The sequence below is a fragment of the Balaenoptera acutorostrata genome, chromosome 2 (assembly GCF_949987535.1).
Source record: "Balaenoptera acutorostrata chromosome 2, mBalAcu1.1, whole genome shotgun sequence".
NCBI lineage: Eukaryota > Metazoa > Chordata > Mammalia > Artiodactyla > Balaenopteridae > Balaenoptera > Balaenoptera acutorostrata.
Window position 1 is genome coordinate 97700478 of NC_080065.1, and position 17424 is coordinate 97717901.

General features: G+C 38.0%; 1 protein-coding gene across 3 annotated transcripts in view; it reads left to right on the forward strand.

Annotated features, from left to right (window-relative positions):
- KCNN2 (potassium calcium-activated channel subfamily N member 2) overlaps positions 1–17424 on the forward strand; it is a 316641-nt gene that overhangs the window by 266136 nt on the left and 33081 nt on the right. For all 3 annotated transcript variants that reach the window (XM_007192113.2, XM_057541626.1, XM_057541627.1), the window contains one exon: positions 5130–5271. In XM_007192113.2, coding sequence (XP_007192175.2) covers positions 5130–5271 — 142 coding nt within the window. The remainder of the gene's footprint in view (positions 1–5129; positions 5272–17424) is intronic.

The window sequence follows — 17424 nt, forward strand, 5'->3', positions numbered from 1 at the left end:
GACTCATTTCTATCCCTTTTTTGTACTTCTATATTTGTGATCCTGAAGGCCTAACATGTGGCCAAGGGCAAGTCAGTTTGAGAAAAAATGTTTCATACTGTCATATTAATTAACTCAATAAACACCAATTCCCTGCTCTATTCTTCTAAGCGAAGATAAAACAATGAGTAAGGCATAATCTTTGTCCTCAAATTCTTTATAATTTAGATTCTCGGGGCATGTTTGATAAGCAAAGTATACATTATATGTGTTATGACCCATGTTGACATTGACTGATGGCATGAGAGATAGCTATAAGAGGCTCCCAGGATACAGAGAAAGGACCTATGGTCCAGCCTAGAGTACCATGCTAAAAATGCTATGTGGAGTCTGGAAAAGGGGAGTTATGAGCAGATTCTCAAAGTACAAATCAGGGCTAGGAAGGTGGGGGAGGGTGGTTTTAGGCAGAAGGAAATGTACCTGTAGAGAAAGAGCTGAGGAAGAGGATGGCATAACTGCCAGCCATTACTATGGCCAGAGCTCCTGTTACTTATGGAGTGGTGCTGTGAGAGAGGCAGGAGTGATGGGCAGAGGCTGCTTCATTGAGTGGGAAGAATTCAGTAATGCTCTTGGAAAGATCACCCTTGTGAATTTAAACAAATATTGTGGAAAGCTGCCATATTTGTGATTTAAGAAACAGTGGTAGACCCACAGTCGAGAATGAATGAAGAAATGAATGGAAACTAAGAAAAGGAACGTTTTACTTCTTTTAAAACATTAAAGCTGATCTTACAATCTTTAAGTCTCTGAAACATGCAATGCTGTAAAACAGCGATAAGTCCTCTCCCTAAATGCTAAAGTCCTTTTTTAAAAAAGCTTGCGATCATTAGGCATTCCTTAGACTAATTTTAATCTTCTTTAATATATTTTAATTAAAGAAGCATTCATATTCATTAGAATTTGAAATTTGCCATGTGAGTCATTTCTTCAAGTCTTTCCCAGAATAGCTCCCCTTGTGGAGAAGGTCAGAATTGTCTGAGTAAGTTTGTGACGTGAACTTACTGTGAGAAACGTTTTGAAAATTTTTAACCGTTTAAATTGTATATATTAATCGTTCACAGTGGTGTGACTGGCATAAATTCAAAACCTGGAAGTGTTCTAAGTGAAAACGTCATCCTGTTGATAAGTCTAATATTTGTTTCTGAGTTGCCAAGGAAGAAACCTTGATTGTTCTAATAGTAGCTAATGTGGTCCCTAATTACCTGCCTCTTCTTGACTAGTCATGACTAAGTATGCCTGAATGTAACAAAAACATTAGTATGAAATGTTATTTTTCCATTCTGAGCCATTTTTCAGGTAGGTTAATTATTTATTAAGCAAAAAAGATAATTTACCATTGAACCCCAAGCCCTTAAATACCAACTCCTAGAAAGATATTTGTTTCTAATTAGGCCCTTCAATACAGCTTTACAGTATCTGACCCAATATAACATGCATAGCATATAACAAATAATAACTGAATGATATAATGGCATAATACTTGAGAATGGTGAAGAGTTTAATGAGGATGGGAGCAATTTGTATTTAAATTGTATTTAAAACTTGTGTATTTATTAAATGTAGGTAACTAAAGAAGAGTCAGTGAATGCTTCTTATTGTAACTTTCAAAGTTATTTACTGCTCTAAACTTTGAAAACCAAATCAAAGTGCTTCAGGAAGAACAGATGAGAAAGACTTTCACACCCTTGCCAAAGTTGAGAAGATTGACCTGTGGGCACCAGCAGTGAAGGTGCCCCTTTAAAGACCTTTGTTTACAGTATGAAATCTCAAACTCCTCTTTGTAGTTGCTCTACCAAAGGAACACCATGTGCCTAGAGATGTGTTCTGGTCACTAGCGATGTAGCAATAACTGGAGGTTATCACTCAGACATGGTCACATTTTCTAAGTGGGTAGTGATTGAGGACACTTTGTTGATATAGAAAGGGTGAAGAGTATAGCTTTTTCAGCCAGAAAGGTTGTCCATGTCTTAAAACATCAATGTAAAATGAGAAATTGCAAGTCAAGTGTTGAACACATAGTGAGGGCTCAACAAATATTTCATATGCACCAGGGAATTAGGGCCATTGGCTCTTATACGCATCAAATTTTTCTGTAAATCATGATTTGTTAAGAAGAAACTTTGTCTCACAATTAAGAATTGAATAGGCCATGAAGCTTTTGCCTCCCCTCTCTCATGTAGCCCACACCCACACCAGGGTAATGTATTCCCTGTTTCAGGCGACTGCTTGATGAGGACTATTCATAGAAAGCCCCAATATCATGGGTGGGTTATTAATCCAAAGCTTACTTCTAAGGGTCTTGTTTGAAATAAAAACCACATGGCCCCATGGAAGCCTCATCACACAGGCATAGCAGGCTCCCCGAGCAGTCCACAGAGCCTGGTAGCCCATGTTGTAGCTGAACTACAGCACAGATCGCATCACCCTAATCCTATGTGCATGTTATTTAACAGAGTTTCTCAGAGGAAGTGCACTCATCTGGTTTCCTTAAAAGCTAGGAATTGATCTTTTTAAATTATAGTTGATTTACAATGTTGTGTTAGTTTAGGTGTACAGCAAAGTGATTCAGATAGATATATATTCTTTTCAGATATATATATATACATATATAGATTCTTTTTCAAATTCTTTTCCATTATAGGTTATTACAAGATATTGAATATAGTTCCCTGTACTATACAATAGGTCCTTGCTGTTTATTTATTTTATGTATATTAGTGTATATCTGTTCATCCCAAACTCTTAATTTACCCCTCCCCTTTGTTAACCATAAATTTGTTTGCTATGTCTGAGTCTGGTATTTTTGTAAATAAGTTCATTTGTATCTTTTTCTTAGATTCCACGTATAAGTGATATCATATGATATTTGTCTTCCTCTGTCTGACTTACTTCACTTAGTGTGAGAATCTCTAGGTCCATCCATGTTGCTGCAAATGGCATTATTTCATTCTTTTTTATGGCTGTGTAATATGAGTACATCTTGACCTTCCTTTTGGCAATGACAGCCTCTCCACCCAGCCATCCTGGGAAAAGGGGACTCTGCATCTAAGTCATGGTGGCAGTTCCCTGGGGTAGAATGATGGAGGTTGCTGCCCTCCTACCACCAGAGAATCACAGGATGCCCCTCAACAGGGCTGGCTGCCTGTGTGCGTGCCCTGCCATTTTCTCTTTGAAGATACGGTGATGCTGTCACTCTTCCTTACTCTGGGGTTCCACTCACTCCAAGCAGAGGTTTCTCTTTCCCTAGACCAAAGTAGCAAAAAATACCATTTCTTAGTTCTCGCTTCTTTGTTAGAAAACAAAGGTACCAAAGTGTTAAGCATAGGCCTTTCTGTATCCAAAGACAGAGGCAAGATCCACGGTCTCCCCTTCAGAGGTATGACACTGCAGAGGAAAGCTTATACTCTATAAACTTCCTGCACTTTGGGCTATAGATGCAGAAGCCTTGGAATGATCTGAAGAACAGAAGAAAAAAAAAAAATAGAATGCACTGGCCCAGTGTAGGTTGTATATGGGATCAATCCTGGGGCTCGGGTCATGGGACAGCCTCCTTGCCTCCACAGCTCTGGCTACACAGACATGTCATCGAGCTGAAAGGCAGGACTGAGTGAGTGCAAGCTAGGGAATTATCAGCACTCTTTGGAGAGCAAGAAATAAGGAAGGGAAAGCCATCCCCAGTGGTATCTGAGAGCTGGGAAGAAAGGGTGGTCCTTACAGAAGTTGGATGAAGAGCAAGGAACGTCTCTAGCGACCAGAGAGAGTCTGGGGTGTGACTGCCATGGAGGAGGGCTACTCTGCCCCATGACTACACAAAGCATGCATCCAGGGCAAGTTTCTCTACAGTAACAACTTGCATGGCCTCACAGTTGTATGCATGGTGGATAATAGTGCCCCACGATGGGCCAGGGTTATTGTTTAACACTGATAATTCCAGCAAAATTTTATATCTGTTTCTGGTATAAAAATCCTTCTTCTCATTAGAAAAATTTGACACCTCATAGAATAATGAGGATAAACTGCATCCCTCTCCCTCTTTTTGACTATAAACTCTTTGTGTGTATCTGGTGAGGTAATAACTTATATTAAGCTCCAGTTCTGGGCATGGATTATGCAATCAAAGGTACATTTTCCATCTTCAAGGAGGATGGCTAGTACGGGACCTCCAGGTAGACAGCTACAATGTAGTCCTGTGATGGAGGAATATATGGGATACTGAGGGAGCCCCAGAAATGGGCTGGGAGGAGCGTAGACGGAAGAGGCTCCCACCTGAACTTATTTTGAAAGACGACTAGGAGTTGGCCCATTAAGAAATAAAGGTAGGGCTTCCCTGGTGGCGCAGTGGTTGAGAATCTGCCTGCTAATGCAGGGGACACGGGTTCGAGCCCTGGTCTGGGAAGATCCCACATGCCGCGGAGCGGCTGGGCCCGTGAGCCACAACTGCTGAGCCTGCGCGTCTGGAGCCTGTGCCCCGTGACGGGAGGGGCCGCAATAGTGAAAGGCCCGCGCACCGCGATGAAGAGCGGTCCCCACACCGCGATGAGGAGTGGCCCCCACTTGCCGCAACTGGAGAAAGCCCTCGCACGAACCGAAGACCCAACACAGCCAAAAATAAATAAATAAATAAATAAAGTAGCTATAAAATTAAAAAAAAAAAAAAAAAAAAAGAAATAAAGGTAGCAGAGGGAACACCGTGGCTCCTTTTGGTACAAAGGTGAGGAGGGCGATCGGGGCACTGCATATTGTTCCACAAGTTGGGCACATCAGTGGGCATCAAGGAAGGATGAGATGGGAGCAAGGCCAAAGCAGGATTCAAAGACCAATGTGCGTTAATCAACTTAAACCAGTGAGAAAAGCAATTTTCGTATTTTACAGTTTCTCTTTCAGATTATTTTTAAAGTTGAGAAATTCTGATGTCTTTCAGATTGCTTAGGTAGAACCCCAATCTTATTTATAATAATGAGCTTTGAAAACCTCTAAATAGAGCATGTTATAGACGCTACTTAGTAAATTCACTGTATTGAATCAAACTGCCCTTGGCAGCCCTACTCTAGATTAATTACGAAGGACTGGCTTTGTTTGCTATTTTTCAGGTACCATGATCAACAGGATGTTACTAGCAACTTCCTTGGAGCAATGTGGTTGATATCAATAACTTTTCTCTCCATTGGTTATGGTGACATGGTACCTAACACATACTGTGGGAAAGGAGTCTGTTTGCTCACTGGAATTATGGTAAGTGTCTTTTCACTTTCTGTCTCTTTGATGAACTTTCAGGAAAGTACTTTAGACCATTCCATCCATGTGCAATAAGTCATAGTACGCTACTTCAATTTCCAAACATCAGGAAGGCAGCATAAATAAATCAGTCCTCTGTTCGGAGAGAACATCAACAGTTCTCATCCTAATTCTCTTCATTGTGAAGCTCCATTGAGGACAGAGTGCTGTTAGAATGCTCTTTGTGGGCTGTGTGCTAATTTGATGAGCAAATCTGATCTTAGAGCTTCAGCTTCAAGGTCAGAAGTTCTTTGTTTAAGTCTGAGTTCTGCCATTTCCTATTAGCCATGTGAACTTGAGTGAAATCCTCTTCTCTGAAATGTACTTCTCTCATCTGTAAAATGTGGACCATAATAACTATCTTGCAATGTGTTGAACGGTTGAAGAATTACATTTTCTTTCCAATTATATAATTAGATAATATTTATCATTTTAACAAATACTTGTTGAGTGCCGATTATGGCGCTGGCCTAGCAACTGAGAATACAGCAGAAAAGGGACGAACTGTCTCTGTCCTGCCTTCATGGAGCTTACAGGGGAATGCCTACTTTTTATTAACAGATGATTGTTATTTACATTTGTGACAAGTATGTGAGGAAGTAAGATTTCTGATCAGATTCGGGGGGACTGAGGGAGAAGAATGGGATCTACTAAGAGAAATAAATTCCTGGAAAGTTGACTTTTAAACTGACGTGGGAAGGGTAGGTAGCCAGGCAAAGCTGGGGGAAGGAAGGGCATTCCAGGAAGAGGAAATAGTTTATTTGAAGAGAGTGAGGCAAGGAGGAGCTTGGTACGTTGATGTAAGGCCACCAGGCCAGGAGTGTACAGAGTAAAGAGGAAAAGTGGCATGAGGCTGGGGGTGGGAGGCCAGATCTTGGGGCTCTCTTGAGTGAGGTTTGCTGCCTGTGGTGATATGTCACTCTTCTGGGACACCTAGCAGGCTCAGACATGTTCCTTGCCCCTTACACACTACGATGTGGCCAGGGCTGGTGTGTACCATTTGTTTTAGATGTCTGAAAATGAAAGGCTAGCAAATTGTCTAAAATTTATTATAATGTGGTGTGAACTTTGAAATGTCTAACCCAGATGCACCACTTTTAGTGACCTAGGTTCTCTCCATTCCTTATCTTCTTCTTATCGTTGGATTACAGCAAAGAGCATTATCCTGTTGCTTGTTTGGTTCCTGCCTACAGAAAGATGTGAACTAGTACTGGAAGCTCCTTAGTCAGGAAATTCCCAGAATGTCTGAAGTTAGGCATCTCTGCCCAACGCCTTCATTGTGTCCACCCCCAAGTTGGCAGGAGAGGAACCGGCTCCCCATGCGAGGGCCTTTGAATGGTGGCCAGGGCAGCGTGTACCCTTGTAGCAGCTGCCTAGGAAGATTGTTCCAAGAGTCAGAACTAGCTGGAAGGACTGAGTGCCCATGACATACATAGAATGGGAACATTCTTCTCCCACTTAGTAGCACTGAAGAGCTAGATGTGAAAATAAAACCTGAGGACTAATTTTAAGGTTACAGTAGTAACAAGATGACCATTCATGGAAAATATAATTTGGGGTCATAATTTAACATTGTTTGCTTGTAAAAGAAAAGTACAGTTTTGTGAATTTTAGTGATTTTTTTTCATTATAATTGGTATGGTCCTTTATGTTTACCCTTGGATCACTTCCTTTTTCCTCAAAAGATAGCATTTTATTACATAGTATAATGCTTTGGGAAATAAAATTTGCATGGATGTATTTTTGGAGGGCCCATAACAAGCCCACAAGGGACATGAATGATGCTATTTATAAACACAGAACTGGTAATTGCAGAGTCTTTCCCCTTATGCTTCTTAGAAACAATTTCCTTGGTGTTGCTTTTTGGCAAGATACCCCCCTTTTATTCTTGAATCAGGTATGACTCAGGGTTTATGCAAACCTCTTCATTTGCCACGGATCAGAGCCAAGTTTGAGGTTAACCTTGCCTGGATCTTGTAGTACTTTTATCTTTCCTTCATTTTTTTCTCTGTCCCTAATGTCTCAAGAACAGCTCCTGCAAAATCTCATCTGACGGCACAAATTTTATATTTAGTTCATTGAACTACTTCCTTGCTTAGGTGTCACTGGTGATCTTACTTTATTTTTAGAAAATATTTTATAAGCCACTTTTAATCTATATGGACACAAAAGTGTTATATGCAGCGAAATTTACAGTGACTTCACTGCTGTCCTCTAAGCTCACGGTGAAAACAGTCCCTCTGTCCTTAGGCTGAGGAGCTCCATTCCATCTCCCTCTTAAGGAACAGACATTTCTTAATTGACCCGATCAAAAATTGTTTACTTGCATATAGAGAAATTGAGTGCTCTTTGACTAGCCTAATTGAAATACTGTGTAGAGTTGCGTTGTCTCTATCCATCGGCCAAGTAAATTCCCACAGAGTCAGGCCACAGAGCAGTCTTCTGGGGGTGAGCTTCTGGGAATTGGTTATATCCCATGTAAATTTCCTGGGGATGAAGAACCTATGTATTGCAGTTACCTAGAAACTATTACAGAGAATGGCTGACAAATATAGTTTCCTAAAACATAAGTTTTTTTCAGAGTCTATATAAAAGGTTAGTTTCCTTTAGATGAACCGTGTTTCTCTTTTGTCAGACAATTTTTTTTTTTTTTTTTTGCTTTTGATATCAGGAAGTTTAAATACCAGTTTGTCACTTTGGGATTCTCTAAGCTAGATATGACTTTTTTTAAATTTCAGGCATTTTTTTTTGCTTTTTGCTTTTTTTTTTTTCTTTCTTTTTCCTGCCTATTCTCCCCTGGACTTTTGCAATGCATGTTTAGGTAAAATACACATTGTCACATTTCTCATGAGTCATCTCTCTGTGTTTCTCTGGCCTTTAATAAATTGTGAAAAAGAAACGCAATTCACAATACTCCTGGGAGAGCACAGGGTCATCCCTGAATCATCTTGTGTATTGTCTCGGAAGTACTATGATTCTTTGTGTTCTTTTATATTTCAATTTTCTTGTTCTTGTGTTTAGGAAATTTTGATAGAATTTATACTTTTATGTGTTTTTTTTCACTTTGAAGTAAAATACAGTTGATCTGAATGCTAATACCTACAAAGCTTTCCTATTTCAAAAATGTAGACGTAAAGAAATTAGTACTGCATTATTTCTTCATAAAGCTAATGAATTATTTCATAGGATCATCTTAGATGTTCACATTTCATTGGTAAAAACTCAAAATTAAAATGTAATTTAAAATTTTTAAATAGCTTAATTTATGTCATGAGTTATATTTTTGGGAGCCAAGGACATTAAGATTTAGGACATTTCTGCCATGGTCTTGGCAGAAATATATTGTTAAACCATGAGGAGAGAGAGTTTTCCAGAATATTTCTAAGAGAGAAACAAAAGGTCTTATCAAAAAATAACTTCTCTTGCCTGAAATGTAAATTGTAAATCCAAGACAATCATGCAAAGCTTTTTAAATGAGTTTTAGGTGTGTTTACAATGCTATACATAGATTATTATGAAAATACTAAAACAAGTGGACTTTATATACTGAAATGCCTGAACAAGAATTCCATTGTGATAGATCAAACAAGTCAAATAGAAATTTTTCTTTTACCAAGACCTAACTAATATTAGAGCTTAAGAGACAAAGATCTCTTCCTTTCCCCTGGGTATTATTTTAAAAACCTAAGATCATAGGATTGCCTAATAGACAAGGTCCCTCATTACCCTTCAAGAGAAAACTATTAAGATTGTAATTACTTACTTTTTCCTTATTCTTCTATCCTTCCTCTTTTTTAAAAAATGTTATTGAAATATAGTTGTTTTACAATGTTCTATTAATTTCTTCTGTACAGCACAGTGACTCAGTTATACATAGTATATATTCTTTTTCCTTTATGGTTTGTCACAGGATATTGAATATAGTATAGTTCCCTATGTTATACAGTAGAATCTTGTTGTTTACCGATCCTATATATAATTGTTTGCCTCTACTAATCCCAAACTCCCAATTCTTCCCTCCCCTATCCCACCCCCGTTGGCAACCAAAAGTTTGTTCTCTATGTCTGTGAGTCGGTTTTTGTTTTGTAGGTATGTTGATTTGTGTGGTATCTTAGATTCCACATGTGATATCATATGGTACTTGTCTTTTTCTTTCTGACTCACTTTGCTTAGTATGATAATCTCTAGGTCCATCCATGTTGCTGCAAATGGCATTATTTCATTCTTCTTTATGGCTTAGTAGTATTCCATTGTGTGTGTGTGTGTGTGTATGTGTGTGTATGTATGTATGTATATATATATATATATATATATATATATATATATATATATACCACATCTTCTTTATCCATTCATCTGTCGATGGACATTTAGGTTTTTTCCATGTCTTGGCTATTGTAAATAGTGCTGCTATGAACATAGGGGTACTTGTATCTTTTTGAATTATAGTTTTGTCTGGATATATGCCCAGGAGTGGGATTGCTGGATCATATGGCAACTCTATTTTTAGTTTTCTGAGGAACTTCCATACTGTTTTCCATAGTGGCTGCACCAACTTACATTCCCACCAACAATGTAGGAGGGTTCCCTTTTCTCCACACCCTCTGCACCATTTGTTATTTGTAGACTTTTTAATAATGGCCATTCTGACCAGTGTGAGGTGGTACCTCATTGTAGCTTTGATTTGCATTTCTCTAATAATTAGTGATGTTGAGCATCTTTTTCATGTGCCTATTGGCCATCTGTATGTCTTCTTTGGAGAAATGTCTATTTAGGTCTTCTGCCAATTTTTTGATTGGGCTGTTTGATTTTTTTGTTGTTGAGTTGTATGAGCTGTTTGTATATTTTGGAGATTAAGCCCTTGTTGGTCACATCATTTTCAAATATTTTCTCCCATTCCGTAGGTTTTTTCATTTTGTTTATAGTTTCCTTTGCTGTGCAATGGCTTGTAAGTTTGATTAAGTCCATTTGTTTATTTTTGTTTTTATTTCTTTCACCTTGGAAGGCTGACCCAAGAAAACATTGGTACAATTTATGTCAGAAAATGTTTTGCATATGTTCTCTTCTAGGAGTTTTATGGTGTCTTGTCTTATATTTTAGGTCTTTGAGCCATTTTGAGTTTATTTTTGTGTATGGTGTGAGGGTGGGTCCTAACTTCATTGATTTACATGGGGCTGTCCAACTTTCGCAACACCTCTTGCTGAAGAGACTGTCTTTTCTCCATTGTATATTCTTGCCTCCTTTGTTGAAGATTAATCATTTATAGGTGTGCAGGTTTATTTCTGGGCTCTCTATTATGTTCCATTTATCTGTATGTCTGTTTTTTTGCCAATACCTTGCTGTTTTGATTACTATAGCCTTGTAGTATCATCTTAAATCTGGGAGGTTTATGCCTCCAGCTTTGTTCTTTTTCCTCAGGATTGCTTTGGCAATTCTGGGTCTTTTATGGTTCCATATAAATTTTAGAATTATTTGTTCTATTTCTGTGAAAAATGTCATGGGTAATTTAATAGGGATCACATTGAATCTGTAGATTGCTTTGGGTAGTATGCTCATTTTAATAGTATTAATTCTTTCAATCCAAGAGCATGGGGTAGCTTTCCATTTCTTTGAATCATCTTTAATTTCCTGTATTAATGCTGTGTAGTTCTCAGCATATAAGTTTTTCATGTCCTTGGTGGGATTTATTCCTAAGAATTTTTTTGGGTGCAGTTTTAAAAGGGATTGTTAGTTTGCATTCCCTTTCTTATATTTCATTATTAGTGTAAAGAAATGCAACCAATTTCTGTATGTTAATCTTGTATCCTGCTACCTTGCTGAATTAGTTTATCAGTTTTAGTAGTTTTTGTGTGGAGTCTTTAGGGTTTTCTATGTATATTATCATGTCATCTGCAAAATGACAATTTTACCTCTTCCCTACAAAACTGAATACCTTTTATTTCTTTTTCTTGTCTGATTGCTGTGGCTAGGACTTCCACTACAGTGTTGAAGAGAAGTGGTGAGAGTGGGCATCCTTGTCTTGTTCCAGATTTTAGCAGGAAGGCTTTCAGCTTTTCACCATTGTTTATTATACTGGCTGTGGGTTTGTCATAAATAGCTTTTATGTTGAGATATGTTCCCTCTATACCCACTTTCATAAGGGTTTTTATCATGAATAGATGTTAAATTTTATCAAATGTTTTTTCTGCATTTGTTGAGATGATCATGTGGTTTTTGTCTTTTCTTTTGTTGATGTGGTGTATCACATTGATTGATTTGTGTGTGCTGAACCATCCTTGTGAACCTGGGATGAATCCCACTTGGTCTTGGTGTATGGCATTTCTTATGTGCTGTTGGATTCACTTTGCTAATATTTTGTTCAGAATTTTTGCATCTATATTCATCAAAGATACTGGCCTGTAATTTTCTTTGTCGTTAGTGTCTTTGTCTGGTTTTGGCGTCAGGGTGATCGTGGCTTCATAGAATGTCTTTGGGAGTATTCCTTCATCTTCAATCTTTCGGAAGAGTTTGAGAGGAATCAGTATAAGTTTTTCTTTGTATGTTTGGTAGAATTTCCCAGTGAAGCTATCTGGTCCTGGACTTCCGTTTGTAGGGAGTTTTTTTTTGTTTGTTTGTTTGTTTTTACATTTTTATTTATTTATTTATTTTTGGCTGTGTTGGGTCTTCATTTTTGTGTGAGGGCTTTCTCTAGTTGCGGCAAGCGGGCACCACTTTTCATCGCGGTGCGTGGGCCTCTCACTGTCGCGGCATCTCTTGTTGCGGAGCACAGGCTCCAGACGCGCAGGCTCAGTGGTTATGGCTCACAGGCCCAGTTGCTCCGCGGCATGTGGGATCTTCCCAGACCAGGGCTCGAACCTGTGTCCCCTGCATTGGCAGGCGGACTCTCAACCACTGCACCACCAGGGAAGCCCTGTAGGGAGTTTTTTTATTACTGATTCGATTTCATTTCTAGCAATTGGTCTGTTCAAGTTATCTATTTCTTCTTGATTCAGTTTTGGTGGGCTATATGTTTCTAGAAAGTTGTTCATTTTTTTGAGGTTGTCAAATTTGTTGGCATATAATTGTTCATAGTATTCTCTTATTTTTTTTTGTATTTCTACTGTATCTGTTGTGATTTCTCCTCTTTGATTTCTTATTTTATTTATTTATTTGGGTCATCTGTCTTTCTTCATGGTGAGCCTAGCCAGAGGTTTGTAAATTTTGCTTACCCTTTCAAAGAACGAGCTCTTGGTTTTATTAATTTTTTCTATTGTTTTTTAATCTCTATTTTATTTACTTCCTCGCTGATCTTTATTATCTCCTTCCTTCTGCTGACTTTAGGTTTTGTTTATTATTCTTTTTATAATTCTTTTAGACGGGTTAGATTGTTTGAGATTTTTCTTGTTTCTTAAGGAAGGCCTGTATTACTATGAACTTCCCTCTAAGAATTGCCTTTGCTGCATGCCATAGATTTTGTATGGTTGCGTTTTCATTGTCATTTGCCTCAATGTATTTTTAAATTTCTTCTTTGATTTCATCATTGACCCATTGGTTTTATAGTAGCATGATGTTTAGTCTCCATGTAATTGTTTTTTTTCTCGTTTCTTTTCTGTGGTTGATTTCTAGTTTCATGCCATTGTGGTCAGAAAAGATGCTTGAAATCATTTCTATACTCTTCAATTTGTTGAGGCTTGTTTTGTGCCCAAGTATGTGGTCAATCCTAGAGAATGTTCCATGTGCACTTGTAAAGAATGTGTATTCTGCTTTTTTTGGATGTAATGCCCTAATTAAGTCTAACTGTTATGTTGTATCATTTAAGATCTCTGTTGCCTAATTGATTTTCTCTCTTGAAAATCTATCTTTTGATGTGAGTGGGGTGTTAAAGTCTCCTACTATTATTGTATTCCTGTCAATTTCTCCCTTTATGTCTGTTAGTATTTGTTTTATGTATTTGGGTGTACATATATTGGGTGCATATATATTGACAAGTGTAATATTCTCTCCTTGTATTGATCCTTTTATCATTATATAATGTCCTTCTTTATCTTTCTTTATAGCCTTTGTTTTAAAGTCTATTTTGTCTGATATAAGCATTGTGACCCCCCCACTTTCTTGTCCTTCCCATTTACATGAAATATCTTTTTCCATCCCCTCACTTTTAATTTATCTGCACTTTGCCCTAAAGTGTGTCTCTTGTAGGCAGCATATTGTAGGATCTTGTTTTTTTATCCAGCCTACCACTCTGTGTCTTTTGATTGGAGCATTTAGTCCATTGACATTTAAGGTAATTATTGATAGATATGTATTTATTGCCATTTTAACCTTGTTTTTCCATTGATTTTATATTTCTTCTTTGCCCCTTTCTTTTTCTTTTTGTTTTTCCTTTTGTAGTTTGATGATTTCCTTTTGTAGTTTGATGATTTTCTTTTGTATTATGCTTATGTTCTCTTCTTTTTGGTTTTTGTGAAGCTATTGTATGTTTTTGATTTGTGGTTGCTGTGTTTGTTAAGTATGATAACCCCTTCCTATATCTACTGGCTTTATACTGGTAGTCATAGGCTCAAACACATTCTAGAAAAAAAAATCTGCATTTTCTTATTCTCTTCCCCCACATTTTATGATTTTGATGTCCTATTTTGCATCTTCATTTTCATCCTTTTTCTGTTCATTGTGGTTATTGCTTTCACAGAATTTTTTTGATTTTTTTTTATCTGTGTACTGTCTTATTTAAGTGATTTACTTTCCAATTGTGATTTTCTCTTTTCTACAGATTCTTGCTACTTTTCTATTTAGAGAAAACCTTTCCATATTTTCTTTAGAGTAGGTTTAGTATTGCTGTATTCTTTGTTTCTACTTGTCTAAAAAATTCTTTATTTCTCTCTCTATTCTAAATGATAATCTTGCTGGGTAGAGTATCCTAGGTTGCAGATTTTTCCCTTTTAGGACTTTGAATATATCTTGTTACTCCCTTCTGGCCCACATCATTTCTGTAGAGAAATCCGCTAATAGCCTTATGGGGGTTCCCTCGCAATTAATTCTTTGTTTTTCTCTTGCTGCCTTTAGAATCCTCTTTAACTTTTGCCATTTTTATTATAATATGTCTTGGTGTAGGTCTATTTGGGTTTATCTTGTTCAGGACCCTCTGTGCTGCCTGTATCTGGATATCTGTTTCCTTCTTTAGTTTTGGGAAGTTTTCAGCCATAATTTCTTCAAATACATTTTCAATTCTCTATTCTCTTTCTGGGATCTCTATTATGTTTAGATTGGCATGCTTTATGTTATCCCATAGGTCTCCTATACTGCTTTCTTTCTGTTTTCATTTGGGTTTCTGTCTGCTCTCCTGATTGGGTGATTTCCATTATTCTATCTTCTAGATCACTAATTTGTTCTTCTGTATTATTCATTCTGCTATTCATAGCCTTTAGTTCAGCTTTTGTTTCTTCAAATGAATTCTCTAATTTTTCTTGGCTCCTCCTTATAGTTTCTAGTTCCTTTTTACAGTAATCTGCATTTCTGTCAATAGCCTTTCTTAATTCCTTCAAATTTTTCATTATCTCCTTTTTGAACTCGATGACTATTAGACTGAAGAGATCTGTTTCATTGTTCGTTCTTTCAGGGGAATTATCTCGACCTTTTAATTGGGACTGGTTTCTCTGCTTTCATTTTACTTATATTTCTGTTGCTCTATGAGTTTAGGAAGAACAATTATCTACTGTGGTCTTGGAGGACTATTTTTATGTGGGAATGTCCCTGTGTAGCCTGCATGTAAACTCATTAATATTTTTTGGTGTGAAGGCTGTTTTTAGTATGGATGCCTGCCACGTCTTTCCTCAGTGTATTCTGGCTGTTATCCCCTTGATAGGAGGTGTGACTGATGTCGTGGTGACCAGAGCCTGCACTGGATATTGAGCAGGGCCTCCTCTTTGCTCTGTGGCTGTCACTGACCTGTCCAGGGCAGGGTCTGCTCCCTATTTGTTGCAGTAGAAGCCCCCAGCTCCATTTCTGAGCTGCATTTCTGATATGCAGTGTGAGGTAGGCGGGATTGGAGTGCTCTCACAGGGAGAGAAGCCACTGAGTATTCCTCTACTGGGCCTGTTCACCTGTGAGTGTACTCCGCTATGTCACCTTTCATCCATTGTGCAGGCTCACAAAGCACACTGTTGTTAGCACTGCCCTTGGCCCCTCTGTAACCATGGGTATGCTGACTATCAACCCTGGTGCTTCTCAGTCTTTGTTTTTCACAAAGCCACCAGCACAGGTCCGCTAAAGTCAGGTCCCAGGACTGCAGTCGTCACGCACCTGGACCCACTGTGGGAGCTATGGAGGCATCTCAGACCCTGGCCCAGCCCAGCCCCCATGTGTATGTGCCCACAAAGCCCACAGCTGCTAAGGCCAGACCCATCCCAGCCGTGGGAGCACCAGTTGTCCGTTCAGATGTTCCACAGGCACTGCATTTACAAAGCCAGCTGCAGAGGTGTGAATCTGCAGTTTGCACAGCCGTGGGCAAAGATTTCAGCTCTGCTTCCTAAATTGCACAGCCCCTTTCATGCTACCCCATTACTTGGAGATCTTTCTTGTCCTTTCAGATGTTTGAGGTCTTCTGCTAGTGTTCAGTAGGTGTTCTGTGAGAAATGTTCCATTTGTACATGTATTCTTGATGTATTTGTGGGAAGAGGTGAGTTCCATGCCCTACTACTCCACCATCTTGATTCCGATCCCCTATCCTTCTGCTTTTTGAGGAGGTGCTAAGGACCTGAGGATTTATTGTTTTGGATGTCACGATAAACTCTGGGATGAAGTTTAAATGGCTTTATCCTTTTGGTTGAAGGCAGGCAAATAACAGTGTTACATCATGGTGTCTTAGCTTTTTGTCAGTACCAGCTAGTTTCTCAGTATCTCCAACTTTATAATAAAGTAATTGATTTGCTTAGCATTTAAAAAGTTACCCTATCTACCATTTTATATCTGTACATAAAGATATAACACAAACTGAACGCTATCATTTTTCCTTACCTATGGGTAATATATGTTTGTTTCAAGAGTAGACTACAACCTCATTGGTAAGCGTATATCTTGTCTTATATTAAAAAGAAAGTCATTCATTTTTAATTTTTGCTTCTCTACTTTTGTAAAATTATGGCATCTCCTGTTGGCCCTTTAACTATTTAGAGTATGGATGACTGCATTTTTTGGCATAAATTATTTTTAAATATGGAGCAATATCTGTACAGTCCTAGGGATACTGGTTATTATCTGATAAGTGGTCCTCTACTGATAGTGACCTGTAAACCCTAGATTTCAACAAGTGTACTATGTATTCCTCAACAAAAGTGAGGTGACTTCAGATCTGAGCAACTTAAGCTTCTTCCATCCCATCAGTAACTCTGTATAAACAAAAGCAATGCATAAAGGTTTTCCACTTTGTAACAATTTAAAAATCACACCAGTTAATTTTTTAAATTTTATTCAGGGAGCAAAAAAAAAAAAAGTAATCACTTTTTTACACCACATTAGGATAAGAATACTTCATAATTGTCATCATCAAATTTACCAGGTATCAAAGAGTCTTGATTTAAGGTCACATGGCATCTCAGTCAATTGTCAGAGTTCAGTAGTTTTTACCCTGAAGGGTAGTAACACTACCCTGTTAATTCAATCAGAAGATATTCCAAAAGAGTGCCATAAATTAGCCAGAGCTTATAGTAAGAGAATGACTGGTATTAAAGAAGGCTAAACCTAAAGTATGATTATATTCCTGCTACTACCTGTCTTTGCATTTAAGGATTACTTTTACCCTGCCAGTAGAAGTAGGAGTCCTGAAAAACTAGACTAGAGCCATTCCTTGGTGTTGCATGTGTGAATAAGGAAAAAAAAAAATCCCAGGATCTTTTATATGTCTTGTACAATTTGATATGAGGTGTTTAATATCAAATAATAACTTTGAAGAGGTTTTTACCTTACTTTTTGTTTTTTGGTACTTTCTGGCATGTTCATTGAATCTCATCAAATAAAGGCTCATTGAAGAGAGCGTATCTTTAAATTCTTACCATAGTTTCTGTTTTGTGCAGAGCAGCTGGAGGGGATGATGGGCCTTTTCAGTCCTAAAGCTAAATTCCCCACCATTGCCCTAAG